At 38.3% G+C, this 23,628-nt stretch overlaps 1 protein-coding gene across 1 annotated transcript in view; it reads right to left on the bottom strand.

The window, feature by feature from the left end:
* The window catches only part of kcnq1.2 (potassium voltage-gated channel, KQT-like subfamily, member 1.2), a 567,343-nt gene that overhangs the window by 390,956 nt on the left and 152,759 nt on the right, over positions 1–23,628 (bottom strand). The window contains exon 13 of the mRNA XM_072552112.1: positions 19,210–19,278. Coding sequence (XP_072408213.1) covers positions 19,210–19,278 — 69 coding nt within the window. The remainder of the gene's footprint in view (positions 1–19,209; positions 19,279–23,628) is intronic.

Below are 23,628 nucleotides of genomic sequence, written 5' to 3'. Positions count from 1 at the left end.
ATGTTTCACCTCACAGAAGATTCCACCACCAAAGGCATTGTCTCAGAATAAAGTTGTGTTAATTGAAGACTGAGATGAAGATTAATTTTTTCTGAGGGTTGAGTGTTTGAAACTCCTTGCCATAGAGAGCTATGGGGCAGGGTTCTTGAGTATATTTAAGGCTGAGATAGATAGATTCTTGATCAGTAGGAGAATCAAGGGAAAAGGTAAAAGGCAGGAAATTGGACATGAGGAATGTTAGATCAGCCATGATACTATTGCAGAGCTGCAGTCTTAAGGAGCCAAACAGCCTACTTCTGTTTCTATTTTTTAAGGTCTAGGTACTAGGGATTCTTGTTTACTTCTCCACACAGAAGGGAAAGAGAGTGAGTGAGAGAGAGAGAAGAATGCTTTCTCTTCACAGGCTGGATATTCCTACTTTTCTCATCCACACCCAAGTCTTTGATCGCCAATTCTGGAACCAAAAAATTGGTTGTTTCTATATTGTTCCCTCTTGAGCCAAACCAACTGGTTGCAGTTGACAGCCTATTCCTGAAAATTGAAAATCTTGAGTCAGAGAAATCAAGGTTCACACCACTGTTCTAGCCTCCAATTGCCTCAAAGTAGAAGATGGTCTACTGCTGTTGTAATTATTTAACATGACTCCATTCAGAACATGCATCTCAAGTGATGAAACTAAATTTGAAATTTTCTGATCATATATTACTACATAACAATGAGCATATTGCAAGACTATTGTACAATCCAACCATGAGGTCAGTGAAACAAAATATCTATTATCAAGTTTCAAATCACTGATCCTCAGAATCAACCTGGTTTCTGTCTCTACAGCGAACATCAAGTGTTTAGAACATTCTCAGTTCCTATTTAAGGTTTGCAACTTTTGCAGTATTTTGTTCCTCAATAAGGTATATGATTGCATACTCAAAATAATTGGATCTTGCATTCTCCTGGCTTCAAAGTAACCTCATCAGTTCAGTTCCCCAGCTCTACCAATTAGGCAGTGGAACCAGTGGAAATTCTTATGGTCTCAAACAAGATGGACTATACCAGAATGCATTATAGTCCACAGCTCACTGGTTCAAGGCAAAGCCCCAGTTTTGCTTAATTCTCAGACTGAGTTTCTGGGTGCAAGAGATTGTGGTTTTGCACCTGAAACTAGCTCAGACTGAAATTCCCCCTCATAACATTTAAAATTGTCATGTTTCAGTATCATAAACTGCAGTGTAAATATCTATTATTAAAAAAGTAATCAATCTGGCAACGATCGTACACATCTCTTTTGACAAAGAATACCTCAATTAAAAGCTTGATGCAGAACTTAAACTAGAATATCTAGATTTTCCCCTATTTTACATTGGATTGTAAGTGTGTTTCTGGTTAAATAAAGTAAGCACACAGTGAAATTCCACACCATGGCTACAGCAAACTGGTTGGTACTCTGTACCCAGCTGTCACAGGATTTTCAGCTTTATGCCTGTAAATAAAACCACAGAGAGCAAATGAAAGGCCAAACTTCCAGACGGTCTCTGATTGCCTGATGCATATGAATCCCTGCTTTTGATTGAAAGCATATGAAGAAGGTTAGTGCACTAAAAATAGAATAATTTGTCTGACACCACATTCCACCAACCCGTGTCTGGCACATGCTGTGTTCATTCATATAATCAAAACAAAGAGGATTACATATCCTGGGCATCACCAGCCATACTCACACTAAGCAACAACAAAAAGGTCTCTGTCAGTTCTTTCTTTTTGTTTCAGACCACATTGGTCAAAAGTGCCCGAAAATTTAAATCATTATGAACTGGAAAACGTTTGTTTGTTTCTTCAGCAAGTCATGAAAATCAACTAATATAACACTGTCTACACAAATATTCATATCTTAGTCAGACATATTTTGAATCATATCATTTTATGCCCATAATCTCTTACCCTCCAATAATTTTGAAATACAATGACAAAGAAAATAAAAATTAAATACTTCTGCAAATTCTGGAATAAGTATAAATTTATTGTGTTGTGCTAGAGGGGGATTCATGGTGAAGGCATAGAATCAAGCAGGATACTCATTGTCCAATATCAGGAGTGACCAGAAAAATTATTCAATTGGTGGGAAGGCAGTGAGGCTGCCAAGTTGCATGAAAGCATCAGGAGATGACAAATGAAAAGGCACTTATTTGTCATGAGCACGTCCATGAGTGCAATGCAATGTTGCCTTCTGGCCAGCATTGAGGGCAGAATTCTGGACGGGGAAGCGCTCACCAAACAGACAAAAACTCCACGCTGGACTCTAAATCTAAAGGAAGCTCAGAGATGGGGGAATCTTGAGGTGCAAAAACAGAGGAGGGGGATCCAGGGACTGTAGACCCAGGGCAGTCAGAGCGCCAGCAAGATCAGCCCATAGCTAGCCAGGATCCAGCAGAAGTTGATCCAGGAGAGAGTCTGAAGATGGAATACCCTTTTGTGCTTAAACAGAGTACTCATACAGTTATCCCAGTGACAAGATCAGAAGGTGGTAGACATTCAAGGGATTCAGGGATTGACCTGCACACACGGCTGCAGAATGATGTGTGCCCAACAGGTTGGAACACCATGTCAATCATATTAAACATCATCGCCATGTTAAATTTTTATACACACAGATCTTTTAGAGGATTCACTGGAGATATGTTTAGAATATCTTAGGTAGCCAACAGTGACACATCAAGCAAGTCACAAACACATGGTTTGAAAAGGACGGAGAGTTTATGCTTCTCCATGCAAAGCTGAAAGGCCAGGCAAAGAGGTCTGTAGACCTTGAGCCAATGCAGGCTTCACCTGTGTGGACAAAGTCATAGGTGACGCAAATGGGCCTTTCAAGACCTCCTGAGATCATCCTGGAGAGAAAAGGGAAGTGTAATCTGCTTATAACGACAGTCCATGTCCAAAGTGAGGAAATAATGACAGTGCCCGGATCTGTAAGATGCTTTTTCATTCCTATCTAGGTGAGTGTATTTGCACTAATTAATCATTTGGTCAAATAATGTGATGCTGCATCCTTTAACAAATCAACATTCTCCACCCCAGAGCATGAGTGCAAGTTTGAAGCTTTGTCTGAATACTGACACCTTTGTGAATTGTTGAGACCTGCATGAAGTAAGAAAGACAATTAACTGAAGTTTGCAATCAATCCTCCCAAATATTTGTTTGTGGCCTGGCCTTGCTGTGTAACTTCATTTTCAAGTACCATTGTCCATGACTGACTCCATCTGTGATAGAATGGTCTCCCTGCTTACTGGTCAGTTTCAATTCCACTATCTTGAAGTGTGTCAAACCTCACCAGTTTTCATCCTTTCCCTGGTGGTGTGGGCCCTTTCCTACTGCTGGCAGAGTAACACTGCAGTCACCAGACATTTTTACATTCTCCGCCACCTTGTCCAGCATCCCTCAATCAGGATAGGTCCTCTAGTATCTATCTAACACACATCCATTCAAGGTTGCCTGGGAGTATCAGTGAATGAAAGGAAAAGGCCTGAAACACACACGCCATTCTTCCAGAGGCCCAATCTTCTGTGGCATTTCCTTCTTTCTCTCTCCCATTTGATCCCACCTATCTTTGACTCCATCATATCTTGACAGACACATTCAGAGTCACCCTTGCAATTTGCTGGAATTTGTAGATCCCTTTGTGACATTGGACCCAGTCACATTATAAAATCTCACCACAGCTGACCTCTACAGCAATCACTGTTTGGGCTTCCTTGGTTAGTCTTCTCATGCCATCTGCATGGAACAAAATTTCTTCCCATTCCCCAGCTGCCCCACGAGGATCTGCAGGGTGACATCACTGAACCATGGGCTAAATTCTGTTGGAGACCTTTGCTATTATGAAACCTCCTCCTCCTAGGGTTTTCTTCTGAGACTTAAGGTACTGATGGCTCTAATTTGTGTGGTGCAGACTGGAGGACACTCACTTGCTCTTTCAGAGCTTATAATGGTCTGTTGAAGGCTGATACTTTTATCCACAATAAACTGGTTGCCAACTGCAAAATAGGCAGTCAGAAATTACAGCAGACAGGTCTGGTTACTGTTTAAGAGTAGCAGTTTACCATGTGACGTTGGCAAGCACATTTATGTTTTCTGCTCTCCAGCCAGCTTCTGACATAACTTGGTGGGCCATGCATATGTGGATTATTAACCACTACACGATCACGGTGTTGAATTCTGAGGAACGGTCACTCAATCCGAAACGTTAACTCTGATTTCACTTATCAGATGCTGCCAGACCTGGTGAGCTTTTCCAGCAGTTTCTGTTTTTGTTTCTTATTTACACCATCTGCAGTTCTTTCAGTTTTTCCATGATCATGGTCCCCTGGCCACTTCTGCTGGAAGCTGCACTGTCACCCACTTCTACCATTGGGATCTGCAATGCTCACATTAAGTTCCACCTATAATCATTTGAACTGTAACAATTATCTGATTACTGTCTGCAAATTTTCAGAATTCATTCAATGTAGTTAATAACCTGCTTTCTAAATTTAACAATATACAGAGTGAGCAATTTAGGAATATACGTCTTACACCATTGAGTGGGCATCCCATTAGTGCCAAAATGGCACATGCATTCCCTGAGTACATGCAAATCTCCCAAACTCATGGTCTGGGGTAGGGTGAAGGGCACATTTTCGGAGTCAGTGAAGATTACTATAGCCTGAGTTGTACCCACAGCAGCTTCTACAGGGTCCTTATTTGCATATTTAAGCAACATTTTGCCAAAAGCTACATGAGCTTTAAGTAAAATCCAAATACTGGCTCACTTTAAAATTATTCCAAGCGAAATATCTGAGCTAAGTGTCTAACTTTTAATTTCCATTCATTCATTTGACATGTAAGAAAGGGGCAGCCAGAAGTTAGAAATCAACCCAATTGTCTACAAGTCAGCTTCCAAGCCCAAACACTTTGCAAATATCAACGTCTTAAAAAGCTGTGTTGCTTGTGTTCTATCCCACAAGAGTATCATTTGTCATCACTTTTCTCATTTGCAGAGACTCTGGAGTCCCGCTGTTACAAATATAAAATTCTCATCCCTTATTTTTAATTCTTGCATTGCCTCATTCCTCCCAATTTTGGTAATTGTCTTTAGTACTGCAATCAAAACCTTTGCATCTGTTCTTTGAGTTTGGCCTTTTGTGCATCGTTTTGTGCTCTCTTCTCCATCATTCCCTGCCAGATAGGCCCAACTGTCAAATTTCCTCAGTAAATCACTACACCTCAACTCATTCTCTATCTTTCAGATCCTTCTTAAATCTATTAGTCATTGTTTGCAATATTTCCTACTTTAGATCAGCATTCATTTTAGGTTTGTTTTTCTGTAAAATGCTTTTGGAACATTTTCTATGTTAAAGCTACTGTGGTTGCAAAAGTTTGTCCAGAAGGAGAAATGCTTCTTTTCTGCTCAAGCTCATTTTTATATCACTGAACACAAAATCTATCATGAGCCAATACAATTGCATAACCTATTAAATTTAAAATTTGATGTTAAAGAATGCTTTAAGTAAAAGTTCTTTCAGATATGCAAAAATAGTGACTTGCTAAGTATGATTAAAAATGTGGAAATACGGTTATCACAAAAAAATGTAACCACACTGTCAAACCATCATCTCTGTATGGATCAATTTTAAAGTTTAATAAAAATCACATTTATATAGTGACTTTCATAAATGCAAGATATCTACAGCAAATGACATACAGGTCATTCTGCTATTACAATGCAAATTCACTGTAGCGTGATTGATGTATTGGGAACATTGTTTCTAAAGCATGCACTTTTAAAGCATGTATTGGTTTTAACGCAATTCTGGCCCCATTCATTTAAATGGTGCTGCTATTACGCGATTTTCTAATAACATGGGGTTGCACAAAACCAGAACTACCACATTATAGCAGAACTGACTGTATCTTTAAAGTGTAATCACTGTTGTTATGTAGGAAATTACTGAAATTTACCTAAAAATAAATTGAAACTTGTTTCTAGTAATATTGGAGTACATTATTCAAAACTTTGGTTCTTTGAAACAAGATTATATTTTAAAGCATTTAAAATGTACCATTTCATGTCTTTGCAACCAAAATGACACATTTAAACATTAGCAACTGATCCCACCCTGGGTACGTGTTCAATTTTGCAGACAAGTTGTTATTATTGTTCACTTGTTGACAACATAGATAAGATGAGTAACACATTACAAAGTATCACAGGCACAGTACTTATCTTACCCTTACTGGATACAATATGGCTAAAGTGACTTTAATTAATTTTGATAGACACTTTTGGATTTACCTCAAAGAATGTGCCATAAATTAAGAAAATGAACCAATTGATTTATTTCTGCACGAGCACTATTCTCATAAGCCTCAAGGGATAGGAGTTGATGAGACCTGCAGTCTCTCAGATAAGTGGAATCTGAAGGCCTGCAGTCATGTGTCTGACTCTTTACAACCCTCTGGGCAATTAAGGACAGACAATAAATGTACAATGGAGGTAGACAGTAGTTTAGATACTGCCTGCATCACTTTCAATAGGCACAAGAGTCCCACAAATGCTGAAGGGCATGCCCACATTTTTAGTCCAATAAATTTCCACTTGGCTTGTGGGTGAACTAGTGTAGTGTAATATAGAAACAGCACAGAATGATAGAGTTGGAATCAATTTTAATTTTGAAGTCAATTCGATCTAAGCTGATCCATCCAGTAAAAGCTTTACTTCAGAGTTGAGGTTACAGACATCAGGGCCTGATCTTGACTGAGGGAGGTTTGGTAAGTGGGGTGAGAGAGGAGTTGTATTCAGTATTTCCACATATTGTGGAGTGTTGACAGTGTCTGTACCTCAGTTGCAGGAAAGTGATCATTGATCCCTTAGGACATGAAAGAGTGCAATCTCCAATTCCTGGAGGACCAATTCAAATGGGGTCTTTGGATCATTGAGAAGAACAGTCCATTGATGAATAGGGAAGCAGGTAAGCTTTTTAAGTGGAAGAAAGCTCCTTCTAGCCCAAAAGCATTGATGGAAACATACTTCTCTGCCATGAAACAATCCTCATCTCCCATTAGCTGCTAGGATGAACAAGAGACATAAATTAAATATGAACTATGTAGCCTCATTACAGTATTTTAAAGGCCAATGTATCTCCTGGAAGCATTTTGGTTTTCCTTACCCATTACATCTCTGTTAAAGCAGGAAGTGGATCTATTGGAGGTAGGGTGAAATTTTAAAAATATTTAGCACACCACCCAACCCCAACCCATATGTTTTATGTGATTGAATTATCCCCACACTCCTTGTTTATATTATTTCAAAACATCAACTGAAACCTTCATTATTCAATTTAATCTAAGTAAATGCCAGTGTTCCATGTGCGTGCTTTAATTGCTTCTCTAAAGTGAAGGAAATTACATCAGCAGTCATATGAGTAAGTTAGAAGTGTGCAGTGTATCATCCACAATAGCTCCACTCCAGGAGGATAACTGACTAACTCAGGCTGTCTGCTTTGATACGAAAGATTAGTGTTCTCACTAGATTCTAGACAGGTATTGATGATTACACATTCCAATTAGGCATTCCACTACTCTGGAAAAGTATCAAAGCAGACAGCCTGAGTTAGTCAGTTATCCTCCTGGAGTGGAGCTATTGTGGATGATACACTGCACACTTGTAACTTAGTCATATGACTGCTGATGTAATTTCCTTCACTTTAGAGAAGCAATTAAAGCACGCACACGGAACACTGGCATTTACTTAGATGAAATTGAATAATGAAGTTTTCAATTGCTGTTTTAAAATAATATAAACTAAGGAGTATGGGCATAATTCAATCACATAAAACATATGGGTTGGGGTTCATTTTCCAATATCCATCCTTCACCTCTAGGACAGTAAAGATCTTTGCCTTGGCACATTCCAGCAACATTTCTTCAAGCATTAGGATAGTGAAATCTTTTCAAATCTTTATTGAGATCCTCTGGATCAGTTCATACACTCTCACTTTTCCAGGTTTCTCATTGTTCGTATGTTGCTAATTCAGTCTACAGAAGTTATCACTTTCTTGATTACTCCCTTCTTTTCCAAATCCTCTAACTTGTCTTTTAGGCTGGATTTCAGGGAAGCTGGAATTCTCCTTATCAGATATTGAGTTGATATCATATTCCCACCTACTCTGAAGTAATTTTCACCAGGAAAACATTCCAGACCCACAAAAACATCTTTGTAATTTTCTTTAGGATCTGCTTAGCAACCAATACTCCAGCACCTTTGGAAATACTGCAATTCTCTTCTCATATGCATACAATCACCAGTCCAAGTTCTCGACTTGCTTCAGATGAAAAGAGGGAATTTTATCTAATGCCTACTATCAAAATTGCAGATATGTTTTCTTTCCATTGCATTGGGCTCTTAACTCCATTTGTCCTCTCAAAATGCACATAATCTCATCATATGGCCATGATCAGGGGTAGTCTCATGGTTGCAATAGTACAAGTCCCACCCGCTCCAGAGATGTGCAATTGTATCTTTGAACAGGTCGATTAGAAAATATCTAAAGCCTGAACTACCAATTGTAGTTTCACTTGAGTTATTATCTGAGCCTCTTCATAGAATCAGAAGCAGGCCATTCAACCCAGCAAGTCCACACCAACCCTCCAAAGAGTATCCTACCCTGCCCTCCCTATTCTATTCCTGTTACCCTGCATTTCCCATGGCTAATCCATCTGGTCTGCACAGCTCTGGACACTATGGGCAATTCAGCATGGCCAATTCACCTAACCTTGACATCTTTGTGGGAGGAAACCGAAGCACCCAGAGGGAACTCACATAGAAACATAGAGAGTATACAAACTCCATACAGGTAGTCACACAAGGCTGGAATTTAATCCAGGTCCCTGGCACTGTGAGGCAGCACTGCCAACCATTGTGCCACCTACATGCAGGTCAATGAAGCTCATGATGTTGTATGTAGCACCAGCAGCTGACCATCATACTTATTTGACGCTCTCCTTTCACAGTCATCATTCTAACAGGCATAAGCCTTTTATCGCTTTAGATTGGACAAATGCTGAAAAGTTCAGTGAAGGACCTCTCCGTCAGCCATCTGTACAGGTTTGCTTAGATTCTTTCCATCAAAACACAATTACTGATTTTTTGCAGACAGTTTATGGATGCAAGAAATGTAAAGTACTTGCATAAAAATATGTAATGTTTGTACTGTGTATCTGAAATATGTACATGTAGTCCAGTGCTGTTAGAAGTTGGCCCAATTTCAAACTGCCTCAATATGTAGTCAGCAGAAAAAGATCCAAGCAAAGGCAACAGAATATAATAAATTAAAATATATTTTTGCATAAATATGTATGGCGACTATTGTTTGCTACGCAGATGTCTGTGAATATGACAACTGGATTGAGATTGGTTGAAATTTTTATTTCTCAAATGGCCCAAAGAGACAGATAGCTATGATTATTTTAAATCCAGTGGACAGTTCTGCGAGGGTACTAAACTGGTTACACCACTTCACTTTGCAATCAGTTTAAGTATAAATGATTGATAAAATCTCAAAGTTCTTTGCATCTTGATAATTTATCTATTACAAGGTAGTCAATATAAAATTCACCATGATTTTTCATTAGTCAATACATATTTAAATATATACCAAGAGGGGCTTTATCTAACGAGAAGTAAAATGGATTTCCCAGCAATAGATTTAAAGTACACTAAGTTTAAAAGGTTAGGAGACATTCATGTGTTTTTGATTCTATTCGCAGCACTTGGCAAATTACATATTTTGATTTTTTTTTAAAGGACAGAACATTCCACTTGTGGTTCTTGCACCTGAATCAATTTTTTCTAACTTAAACATTTTATAAGAATGAATGAAAGATTATGCCCACATCAATCCAGCAGAGCAATTGATAAGGTAATAATTTATTCAGGTGCAAGCAATGTTGCTTTACTGAAGTACCCATTACACACAGACCAGGAGCTGGAAGTAGTCGTTTATTTATACAAGTGTCTTGTTTGATTCGTAGGCACATTTTAAGACTACCATTATACCCAGCCATACTGCTAGGAAACTTTCATAAATCCTCAAGTAGTATTAGCATTGATTCCTGAATATTGTGGAAAAGAGAAGAATGAGAATAGACTTAATTGTCACATATACTCAAGAAGCATGGCAAAAAATTTAGATGCTGCCAATAACAGCGCCAATTTAGATACAAAAGTACATAGGCACTGCTTCTTTAGTCACAAGATTTAAGACAACACAGAAATAAAATGTCCAGCATTACAGAAATAGAGGTTCAGTACAGCAGGCCGTGCTGGCGCCTGGCTTCCAGTCTGCACCAGGCCCTGACAACATACCATGCTGGGAGTCCCCTACAGAGGGGTCTGCTGCAGGAGGCTGGGTGGTCGCCACATCGGAAGGCCACTGCAGGAGGCAGTCACTGCGCCAGGTTGAGAGGTCATCATGCTAATGTTGGGAGGCAGGAATGCTGCCATGCCAATGCCGGGAGGCCACTGTGGGAGGTTGCTGAGTCAGGCCAAGAGGATGCCATACCATTCCATTCCATGAGGCTTTCACTAGGAGACCATCACCAGAGACCATGAATCACCCATCAAGGCCAGGAGTGAAAGAAAGAAAAAAGAAGGAAGACAAGAAGAAGAAAAAGCACTGAGGGGAAGATAAATGGCAAGCTTAGGGAACCATGGATGACATGTGAAATTGTGAGACTAGCTAATTGGAAAAAGAATGCGTATGTTAGATCTAACAAACTGAAGTCAGAAAAAGCTTTGGAAAAATATCGGAAATGTAGGACCAATTTGAAATAAGAAATTAAGAGGGCTAAAAGGGGTCATGAGATATCATAAGTGAGCAGGGTTAAGGAAAACCCCAAAGTCTTTTATTCATTTATAAGGAGCAAGAGGGTAACGAGGGAATGGGTTAACACACTCAAGGACAAAGGAGGAAACATATGCATGGAGTCAGAGAAAAATGGGTGAGATTACTTGAATACTTTGCATTGGTATTCACCAAGGAGAGGGACATGGCGATTGTTGAGGTTAGGGATAGACCTTTGATTACTGTAGTGTCCAATGTGTGGTGCTTGAAAAGCACAGCAGGTCAGGCAGGTAAAGTTGGCATTAAGGAGGGAGGAAGTGTTGTGTATTCTAAAAGGTATTAAGGTGGACAAGTCCCCAGGACCAGATGGGATATATCCCAGGTTACGAAGGGAAGCAAGAGAGGAAATAGCTGGAGCTTCAACAGATATCTTTGCAGCATCCTTGAAAACAGGGGAAATCCCAGAGGACTGGGGAATTGCTAATGTTGTCCCCTTGTTTAAACAAGATAGCAGGGATAATCCAGTTAATTACAGACCTGTGAGCCTGACCTCAGTTGTAGGGAAGCTACTAGAGAAGATACTAAGCGATAGGTTATATACCCATTTGGAAGAAAATGGGCTAATCAGTGACAGGCAGCATGGTTTTGTGCAGGGAAGGTCATGTCTTACAAACCCAATAGAATTCTCTGAAGAGGTGACAAGGTTGATTAATGAGGGAAGGGATGTAGATGTCATATACATGGACTTTTGTAAGGCGTTTGATAGGGTTCCCCATGGTACACTGATGAAGAAGGTAAAGTTGCATGGAGTCCAGGGTGTTCTAGCTAGATAGATAGAGAACTGGCTAGGCAACAGGAGACAGAGAGTAGTAGTGGAAGGGAGCTTCTCAAAATGGAAACCTGTGACCAATGGTGTCCCACAGGGATCCGTGCTGGGACCACTGCTGTTTGTGGTATACATAAATGATTTGGAAGAAGGTGTAGTTGCCTCCTTAGCAAGTTTATACATGACATTAAGATTGGTAGCAAAGCAAATAATGAAATGTACTGTCAGAGAAGACAGCAGAGTATAGATAGATTGGAGAGTTGGACAGAGAAATGGCAGATGGAGTTCAATCCGGACAAATGAGAGGTGATGCATTTTGGAAGACGCAATTCCAGAGCAAACTATAAAGTAAATGGAAAAGTCCTGGGGCAACTAATGTACAGAGAGATCTGGGTGTTCAGATTCATTGTTCCTGAAGGTGGCAACACAGGTCAGTAGAGTGGTCAAGAAGGCATAAGGCATCCTCAGACGGGGTATTGAGTACAAGAGTTGGCTGGTCATATTACAATTGTATAAGACTTTGGTTTAGCCACATTTAGCATACTGCGTACAGTTCTGGTCACCACATTACCAAAAGGATGTGGATGCCTTGGAGAGGGTGCAGAGGAGGTTCACCAGGATGTTGCCTGGTATGGAGGGTGCTGGCTAAAGAGGAGAGGTTGAGTAGATTAGGATTACTTTCATTGGTAAGAAGGTAGTTGATGGGGGAACTGATTGAGGCCTATGAAATCCTGAGAGGTGTAGACAGGGTGGAAAGCAAGAATATTTTCCCCCTAGAGTGGAGGAATCAATTACTCGGGGTTACGAGTTCAAAGTGAGAGGAGAAAAGTTTCAGGGAAAAATACGTGGAAAGTTCTTTATGCAGAATGTGGTGGGCACCTGGAATGCATGGTAGCGGCAGGAACTATATCATTTAAGATGTACCTGGACAGATACATGAATGGGCAGGGAGCAAAGGGATACAGATCCTCAGAAAATGGATGGCAGACTTAGATAGATGATATAGATCGGCCCAGGCTTGTATGTTAGAGACTTGTTAATTAAACATTTTATCTCAAGATTATCAAAATAAACACAAGGATGCCAAGCTTTGAGTGATTATAACAATTTAAACTATAGACACGTAAGGGTGCTGATTGGTCATAGTGGAAGCAACAGGAAACTGTAGGTACCTCACATTTTTGGATAATTCAACAAAGTGTAAGGCTTGAACATAATTATTTTGTTTGTGGTGAACAAGTTCTGTTGCATCTAGCAAGCATAAATGAGTCACATCTTGGGCCTGACTGATTATTTTAAATTGACCGTTACTGTAACTATTTACATGTTCAATATTGTTTAGTAAGTTCAGGATTTAACAGAAGACATTATGTTTTGATTTTTGCATACACAGGAGGTGCACACTAGCTGAAAACTCTTATAAGGGTATGTGAATAGAGAGTACCAAATACCTAAAAATGAAAACAAATGAGTATGTTGGGTAAGAAAAAAAGTTTTAAAAGTTTAATATATAATATCTCTAGTTAAATTTGTAAGATGTACTATCCAACTACAATTGTCAAATTGTTCCAAGTTTTAGATTGCTCAATCTGAAGATTTTTAAAAAATCATAAATATGTTACAAAATAATAATGTTTTGATGGAACACTGGAACACATGAATTATCAACATTATGAGCTTGTCATACCTAGTCGCCTCAGGTGACTAACTGTGTGGAGTTTGCACATTCTCCCCGTGTATGCGTGGGTTTCCTCCGGGTGGTCCGGTTTCCTCCCACACTCCAAAGATGTGCAGGTCAGGTGAATTGGCCATGCTAAATTGCCCGTAGTGTTAGGTAAGGGGTAAATGTAGGGGTATGGGTGGGTTGCGCTTCGGCGGGGCGGTGTGGACTTGTTGGGCCGAAGGGCCTGTTTCCACACTGTAAGTAATCTAATCTAATCTAATCTAATCTAATCTAGAGATGAGCTTTCTCATTTATGCATTTTCATTGCATGAACTAGTACCAATAAATACTAGTTTGTTCATGCTTGTTCATAGTTTCAAGAAAACATTGTTACAAAATGATGCAAATTAGCATTTGCAAAATAAAGTCTGCAGACAATCACTGTCAAATTAAACAAACTTGGTAAACAACTGCAAACATTTTGAATATTAGCATTTTCCAAAATCAAATTTCAGATTGCAAACTTAATTTCTGACTTTTCAAGTCATCAACTGAATTCATATTTCTTTATTATCCTTCGATAGAATGAACCAAGGGTTTTTGACCAAGTTCATCTGTCCTTAGAAAAGCAATGAAACCTTGCTGTGTTAAAATAAGCAGAGAGATTTAAAATATCTGGATGGAACTGATTTAGTCCAAATTAAAGCCAGAAATCACTGAATTGTATTTAGTCACTGGTTTTGAAATGTTTATTTCTGCTTGCATGATATTTGTCATGTTCCCTCTTTCCCATTTTGTGGCCCATTCAGCTAACCACTGATGTCTCCAGAACAAGTGATTAGCCATTTTTCTTCCAGGGACTCATTTACCTGTGATCAAAGTTACCTAACAAAGACACTGCTGAATTTGCTAACTTAAATGTACTTTGTAAAACGAATACAATGTAAGTAATGTACATTTATGCAACTTTCCAAAAATGGTGACCATTTTATTTGTTTACTAAAGAAATTTACTTTGCAAGGATATGCATATATTTCAGCTGTGCAAGTATGACTACTGTATGTCTCCAGATGCTGGACTGTTACAAACATTGTGAAACTGAAAGTGAAGCCCATCGCAGTTTAGACATGAGTTTATCAAATGGCAGTGCAGGCCCTATGGACCAATTAGTCAACTCTTGTTCCAATGTCTTATGACACTAAAATTTTTAATGTGTTCATTTTACCTTCCTTGGTTTTGTACTCCATGCCTCTACTTTTAAAATCCAGGCTCAGATGCACCCTTTGAACTATACTCTTAATTGATTTTTTTCATTTGCTCATGGCACATGAGCATTGCTGGCTGACCAAGTTTATTGCCTGAACCCAGTTGCCCTTGAGAAGGTGATGGTAAGCTGCCTTCTTGAACCACTGCAGTCCCCATGCTGTAGGTCGACCCACAATGCTGTTAGGGATATAGTTCCAGGATTTTGACCCAGTGACAATGATGGAATGGTGATATATTTCCAAGTCAGGATCATGAACAACTTGGAGGGAAACCTGAAGGTGATGGTGTTCCCTTATATCTGCTGCCCTTGTCCATCTCGATAAAAAAGTGATTGTAGGTTTGGAAGGTGCTGTCTGAGAATCTTTGGTGAATTTCTGTCATGCATCTTGTAGATAGTACACAGTGCTATGACTGAGCATCAATGGTGGAGGGAGTGGATGCTTGTGGATACAGTATCAAGCAAGCGGGCTGATTGTCCTAGATGGTGTCAAGCTTAGGCTGAATTTGGCATCCATAAAGATGCAGCAGCACTGATAACAAATCAGCATTTGTGACAAACTCTGGTATCTTCTCAACAATATCTTTAAGAGTTCTCTTGAGTCGCACAGAGGCTGAATATTGCAATTAGTTATATCCTGTGTTGGTTATAAATTAATTGAATGCATTTGATTCCTAAATACATTCATACAACATAATGTCAACCACAAAAAGGGAAAAAATCTTCCTCGGATAAAGCACTTTGCGTTTTGTTTCATATACTGACAGCCATAACATAATTATGAAAATATTAAATAGTGTTAGTTAACAACTTTATCTATGTCCTCTTCTGATAATTAAGGATATATCTTTGCTAATGTAGAAGAGATGTTAATACACTACTGTAGCTTCCTAATTCTTCTTGAGTTTCCAAGAGGTGATAATCAAAATCTTTTATGAAAACTGAAAAGAAATATCCGTGATTTGCCCATCAGCCTTACAAGTTCCTTGTGACAGTAATATTCACCCTGTTCACTGTTGATTATCAAAGCACCTGAATAACTACTGATAATCAACAATATTTTTTATGCTCAGCAGGTTTGTATTTTTTAAGAATAGTAACCATAGTGCAATTTGGGCTACTCACTGCCTTGAAGACAGTTTTGTTAAAAATTGTTGAGATTGCCCATACCCTTGTGTAGAACATCTTTTATGAAATCAACATATTATTCATGCTTGCCTTGTTATGAACTAAATATTTTCCTTTGTCAAACTATTTAATTCAGCCTTTCTGTCTATGCAGCACACCAGACCAGATTATCCAAATTCCATGCAGATGAGTTTTTGCAATGGTCTGTTCGATTCAGTGAGTATACAGTATAGGCAAAAGTGAGGACTGCAGATGCTGGAAACCAGAGTTTTGATTAGAGTGATGCTGGAAAAGTACAGCAGGTCAGGCAGCATCAGAGGAGCAGGAAAATCGATGTTTTGGGCAAAAGCCCTTCATCAGCATACAGTAGAGTGTTACATCAAATGGTGGAATTCACTCATCATTGCTTAGTACGCATCAGTTGTTGACAACAGTGCAATGAGATTTTATGTGATAACTGACTAGTGCACCACACCCCAGGAATGTCATTTCTATAAAACTATATTTCAAAAGATTATTTTCTAAGATAACAAATTGGAATTTTTTTGCACATTTGTATCAACTTGGCAATGAGCACAACAGGTCTCGAATGCTTCATTTTATTAGTGACCCTCCAAATCATATAGCACACTGCATCATATCATTGCAACAACTTTTGATTGCCATGAAGTAATTCTGAGTACCACTTTAAAATCTCCTTTGATTTTGCCTAAAAAAATCTCTATTCCTTTTTCAATTTACCTTCACAGGTCCTTGCTTAGTAATTAAGTAGATACCATGTCTTTAACTTTAATTGATTTATAACATTGATTGTAGGAAGACATTAATTCATTTCAACTATTAGAAATAATTTCCCATCTGAATATATTTCAAGCAGAAGACTGAAACTACCTTAAGTAAAACACTGCTTATGTAGATTATAGTACCAAAATTATCTACGGATATTGAGGGGTCTTTGCCAGAGAACCCCACCCCATTCCCTTAACTCCTTATATCTTACAGATTATAAGAGGTTAAATAAAACTATGAAGGGATTTTTTTTGTGACTGTCCTCTCCCTTGTAAAGGTGACATCTACTGTAAACAAATATACAAGTTCAGTGGAAATCAAAATATGAAATTATTACATTAATCTATTCAACCTCCAAAAGTAATAATGAAAAAGCAAGTGGTCAAGATACACAATTAAGTTACATTCAGCTATTCTGTCAATTTCTTCTTTACCTAAATGTTACACTACGAATATGGATTTCCGTCATGGATGCAGCATTTTTTGTGCTGCTTACATACCTAATGCTTTACTTGTAATAAATTTAAGCATGAGCTTAAAGCAGAAAAATACTATAAATAAAAACACAGCACAGCAAGCTTTCAAAACATAGTTAATTCACTAATTAAATTATACTCAATTTACTATTTAATAGATCTGTTTGTAAACATACCAATTCAGAACTTCAAGCTAGAAAAAGTTTTTTTCCCTGCTTAAATAGGTCTCAATTGACATACTTATTTGAAAAGGTGGGAAAGAAGGGAGGGAGTACATTAAATCAGGACTTGTTAGGTTCATTCGCTCAGTTGGCTGGAGAGTTTATTTGCATTGCAGAGTAACGTCAACAGCATGGGTTCAGTTCTCACACCAGCTGAGGTTAGCATGAGGTCCTCTCCTTCTCAATCTTTCTCCTCACCTGAGACATGGTGATACTAGGTTAAATCACCACCAGCCACCGCTTTAAAGAGAGGGCATCAGTATGGTCCAAGAAGACTATGACAACTTTATTTTTAACCTGTGAGTGCCATGACTCACAAGGTGTCAAACCCTTTCATTCAACTTCCAACTCCTTTTCAACTTCCTCAGTAGTACTAATCCAGAGTTCTGGCAATTCTGGGATGGTTGGCCAGCAGCTCCTGAAGACAGGACTTTTTGTGCACTGAGAGGCAAAAGTTCAACCAGAGTTTAGCCAACTCCGAAAGTGTTATTGCTGAGGGCAGGCCTAAAGTTGGTCTATTCAGGTTGCACGTGCTTTCAGGACGGCAAGTAATGTAACCCTCTGCTACTACAAGACCTCCTGCACACATCTGCATTGAACACTTAAAGAACCAATTTTATCTCATTACTATCCCAATCTTTTAGGAGCAACCAACATATAATACCGCATTCCTGTCAATGTCTGACCTGCTCCAATTTAGAAATTGACCAGGAATTTGGCATCCAGCATTCCCCTACAGCACAGATGGTGACCTCATTCATTTATGCAAACGTGGTTTGTGCCATAGGATGCAAGTGCAATTTTAATGCTGCAATTTTAATGCTGCAATGCACCATAGTGTGCGCACTGTGAGTCACACACTGTGGAACCAAATGTGGAGAAGTCAAACCTGATGCTCAAGTCAAAAAGTGCAGTGGAGGTTGCTTGGAAAATGTTCTAGTAAGTTTCTTTCAATTATATTTCAAAAGTAATGAAATATTCCTTTGACTCCACAATAATCTTCTCACTAACTGCCACTCTACACTCTGCCACCTTCCTATGATTAACTGATCTTTGTTTTAAACATAAATGATTGTATCAGATGAATACAGAAACTGGTGACTTACTTCTACACCAAAAAGCTGTACTCCAAATAAACAGACTGATAAGGTTTTAACAAAGCCCAGCCATGGAAGAGGTTAGGCCAGCAAAACTGTTTTTTCTCCATTGAATGGGGTGACTTGTAATGTGGTACCTCAATCTGTTTAAGTCCTTCATAAAAATGTTATATTTTCCCTCTCATTCATCTATAGTTGCTTTATTCCACGCAACAAATCAAGATGATGAAGACCTTTGAAACTCAAATATCTCCCAAAAAGGAGATTCAATTATTTAAATGTGAATTTGTACAGCTAAACATCAAAAAATTTAAATCATACTCACAATATAAATGGGATGACGCCTTTATGAAATCTTAAGTCAAATTAATCTTGAAGTTTTAAAGACATTGGTGTCCAATAACAGTATACAGCAAAACAAATATTGTCAGTAGTGGGGCACAAATATACGTGTATAATATACAAATATAACTGCTACATTTTTTAACATATCCAAGGTTAGCTTCTGTTTATAAATATTCAAATTTCAACTAAGTTACGCACATTTACAGACTAGCTTAAATTGCCTTGCTTTTAATTTATTCCCAATAACAATTATTTTGGAACAACAGTTGAAATTTACAAAAACTAAATGGAATACAACTTTAAGAAAATCATATTTTCATGAACATTTCCACAGGCCTAAGCATATGAAAGTGGAGCGCAGTATAATGTTTTAGATTCTTATGTACATAATGAAGGGCTGTAGGTTTTGCTTTGCTGTTAAATGTTCTAGAATCATGTAAGGAAGTACAATATCAAAAAAAAATTAGAAAGATATATCAACATTTGATAGGACCACAAAGCTGTTAATGACACAAAAATCAGTAAATACCTTGTTGAATTGAGTTGCCTTGTTGCCTGAGATTCCAAGACCCTTACATACAAAGGACTTGTCAAGCAGCTGTAAGAGAAAAGTGTTTGTCCCATTTTACAATTGCTTCAGTTAACATTTGGAGTACAAAACAGACATACTGTCTGTGACACTGGCAATGATAATATGCAATGTGAAGAATTGACTGCTGGGAACCAATGAGAAATAATGAAACATGGATAGTTAGTGTATCTATATTGAAATATTTATTTAGTATGATTTCTGTTCAATTTGTGCACAGAGTCATTATATATGTGTAGTCTGACAAGTTTTAACAAATAATCACTGATTCAATTCTATCCTATTTCTGCAACAGGTGGAACAGCAGCTGATCAACTGTCTAATTTAGAAACAAGTACAAATATAAGTTCATCTGTAGTAAGTTTAAAAACAAAATATTGATAACAATATATTTAATAGATTATGGATAGAAAATGATGCATACTACCAACTGAGATACTAAGAATCTAAACCTTAATTATTCCTTAAGTTTTTATACCCTTAGTTCAATGATTTAGTGAATCAATGTGATGCATTCAGGGTTCAACAGATACTGATTTGCATTCCATAAATTACATTGCTCAGACAAAACATAGAAGGCATAAATCAAGACATATCAATGATTATATTCCAGTTTTTTTAAATTTAGAAATTATCAAGGGCTAATGGACACTTACCTGCTGGAATTTCTGTTGGCAAACAATGAAAAACAAGAATAGAGAAAACCCCATTTAAATTAATTTTTTTGAGAGATACAAATTCTGTGTGCTGGTGAACAACAACAGACTACAAAAATATTAAAAATGCAAAGATTTCAACTTTCTCCCAGTTGAGCAAACTATATCCTTGTCAATCACTTTATTTAAATTCCAACACAATAAAAACAACATCCTAATACACATCACTCACTTCCTATATGATGCTAAAAGAGAAAAGCTAAATAATAAAAATGTTGTTTCTGCTCTTTGGCATGCACATAGTCCTGCTAAGGCTTCATCAAATTGACAGCTCATTTTTAGGCATGCCTGGTGCTGCTTCTTGCATATCCTCCTGCATTTATCATTGAATCTAAGAAAATATATAGACAGAAGCATAAGTTTGAAATCAGAACAGCAATTAATTAGGCTATCACTTAATACATAACTTTTAAACAATAAGCCTCATGATTTATAAATCTGTCAAACAAATATTGTTAAATATAAATATTAAACATGTTAAATGTGCTCATGACCTTAACATAAAAAGTATGACATTAATAAAAGCATTGATTATTTTATTTAGTCAATTGTCACAGCACTTTTGAATAAATAATTCCTGTGTTTGCCTACATTATTTTGTTCCGTGTTCACAAAAAAAGTGTATCTGCATGATTGTTACATGGAGCCAGGACCAATGGTGTCATCCATTGGCAGCACATAACAGTGGGTCCAAAATCATAACTTGCCAGCATCACATAAAGTTAGCCTGCAGCCCTTAAAGAAGTGCATTGTGACAGCAGTTAAGAGTATACCACATTTCTGTGGACCTAGAATTGCATGGAGGCCTAGCTATGGAAAGATAGCTGATTTCTATCTATAAAAGATATGAGTGAACCACCTGGATTTCAACTTCTTGGATTCCAAAACTAACAAGCAGCACCTGCCCAAAGTAGACCTCTCATTTCAGCAATATATGCCTAACTAACTTGTATCTTTTAAATGCTTTTCTTTTTTTTTAATACCTCCTTGTCCAGTCTCTTTCCACCAACATCTTTGCTCCACCATTTCACCACTTCAGCCATTTCCAGTATTCTTGGCCTTACCGTGTCTTCTTCACCCTGGCCAGCCGACTCTTCCACACTTGCATCTCCCACTAAGATCGTTCTCCAATTCTTCCTTGAACTGCGGCCTAACTGGTCTGTATCCTGCAAGCCCCTCTTCCACCTGGCCAATATTCTTATGACCTAAGACTTTCTCTTTCATCTCCACACTCTCCATTCAAATCAAGTATGTTCCTCTGGCTACTTGCATTGGTCCTAGCCATTCTTGCCTTTTGCGGGAAATGTTGAACTTATGTGTTACAGTTTAACTTAAATTCCCTCACTGCTTCATTTCATGCACTGAATACTGTTTCAGTGCCATTTCCTGCAATTACCCTGAAGTGTAAAATGTCATCTATTTGCTTCCAATTTCAATCCTTCTCTTACCTTCACATGGTTCATTACTATCCTTTCTTTGGCTTCCCTGAGTCCAGTTATAAAACCATGTTACACATCAAAAATGACTTTACTTACTAAGTGGGTTGAACCACAAGATAAGTTGTTTTTAAAAACTTCATCAGTATTTTAAATGACCAAAACAGCAGCTTTCAAAATGACTGAATATTTACATCGCTTTGTAATTTGCAACATTAATGTCAGAAAGGGGTTTTGCTGTCTGAAAGTACTCTGCAAGGGCTACCAACTTAAATAAGTGTGAATGGCTGGTCACAAGAGCTCCTCGGGAACATTCAGACACAATCTCTCTTAGGTAGGTGCAGACCGAACCAATAAACTCCACCATATTGGGCAATGTGTTGGCTAAGGAGGGAGTTCAACTGACCACGTAATCTAGTTGTTATTAAAAATGGACTTTGAATGAGGGTTCTTCCCATTTGCTGTACTATTATTTCATAATTGGCTAGTTTGTGAATGGTGATCAAGCTAAAAGCTTTGTGTTAAACAGACTTCTCAAATATTGCGTCCAGTTCTTTGGCTTCAGAAAATGTTGAAGCTTTATTTGACTGAACTATCATAAGCTTCATTGCAGCTGCCAGTCTCTTAATTGTCAGACTGTCTACCATTTGTGACTGTTTACTGCATTAAGTTTCAACACTGGCATGTCCTTTGCGTTCAGCTGAGCTGTTTGCAACTTTGCCAAGGTCCTGTTCATCTCCAACAGATGTAGGCGTACAGCTGACAGCAGATGAGATTTCAGGATGCCAGTGTCTTTCCACTTCCCTATAGTTGCTGCCCTTACCAGTGAATTTCTTTATGTAAATGTGGTTGCTGCAACACTGTTTCATGTTATTGATAGGTTCGGAGAATAAACATAGAATTGAAATACTTTGTTACCTTCATCAACAAAAGGGACAGTCTGAATCCATAAGTGCAGGAAGGTCAAGACTTCTGCCTGCACCAGATGAACAATATGAGTAGTGGATTCATTCTCTGTCTTAAAGAGCAAACTAAAATCTAGAATGCCATATCGTAGCTATTCACCTTTATCTCTGGTACCTTTCCATATTTACAGTAGCTGTCATGAGAGAATTAAGCGAAATGGAAGAAATGACAGTTCTGCATTATCTTCCTGCAGTCCTAGGGATGGGGTCTCTGCATCTAACTTAAAAATAGTATTTTTGCCATCGACCATAGTATCTGCATGCTAGAGATCGTCTTGCAGGTTTGCAAAATCAGGGAGCCAAAAGCAATTAATAGGTCAGTTATGTTCACCAGGAATAATCTCTCTCATTCCTCAGCCCCTAGAGAGATGCATGGAGATTTACAGACTATAATGGTCTGTTTTTCATTTTCTTCCAGATCTCTGAAAAATCCTCAATCTACTGTAATGTGTCACTCTCAGGGCCAAATTGAATTTTTTGGCAGTTTGTTGAGTTTCCTGCTATGGCTTGCCCTGTGTTTGGTCAGCTTTGTGTCAGCATTCCCACTTCACTATCTGATGCCTAGGTAAGCCTTGAATTTCTTCACTTACAGCATTATGTTGTAGATGGGCTGCTCTTCAAGTCTTTCCTCCACTTCTGTGGTTGAGTAGATTGCTGACCATTTTCTTCACATGTAATATTCTTCTGTTTCGATTCAAGTGCTTCTTTACATTTTTCTCCAATTCTATGGCTCTGGTCACCATTGTCATCTATACTTAGATGATGTCTTCCCTCAGGTCAGTGAACCTACTTTACTGACCATCACTGAAAGAACATCTTCTGAAACTCTACAGACTCAGTACACAGGATACAGAAATATTTGGTGCCACAACCTACAGAGGAACACTGATGGATATGCACAATAAAATGTTATTATGAAGCTTGACAGGAAACCTGTGGTCAATCTCAATGGGTTACAAAGCAAAATCAAATAGAATCAATGACAATGTGTCCCTTCCTGATAGGCTCAATGCATTCTATGCTCATTTTGAATAGAAAGTCAGTGAAACGATATCACCTGCCCCGCCAGCCTCGGGTGCACCTGTAGTCACAGTCACCACCACAGACACCTCTCCTTGAGTGTGAATCCATGGTAAGCAACTATCCCAGATGGAGACCACAGCTATGCATTAGATCCGGCATGGATGAGCTAGTGGGAGTACTTGCAGACATCATTAAGCTCTCCTTACTACGATGTGAGGT

The sequence above is a fragment of the Chiloscyllium punctatum genome, chromosome 32, assembly GCF_047496795.1.
Source record: "Chiloscyllium punctatum isolate Juve2018m chromosome 32, sChiPun1.3, whole genome shotgun sequence".
NCBI lineage: Eukaryota > Metazoa > Chordata > Chondrichthyes > Orectolobiformes > Hemiscylliidae > Chiloscyllium > Chiloscyllium punctatum.
This window is presented reverse-complemented; position numbering and strand designations above follow the sequence as displayed.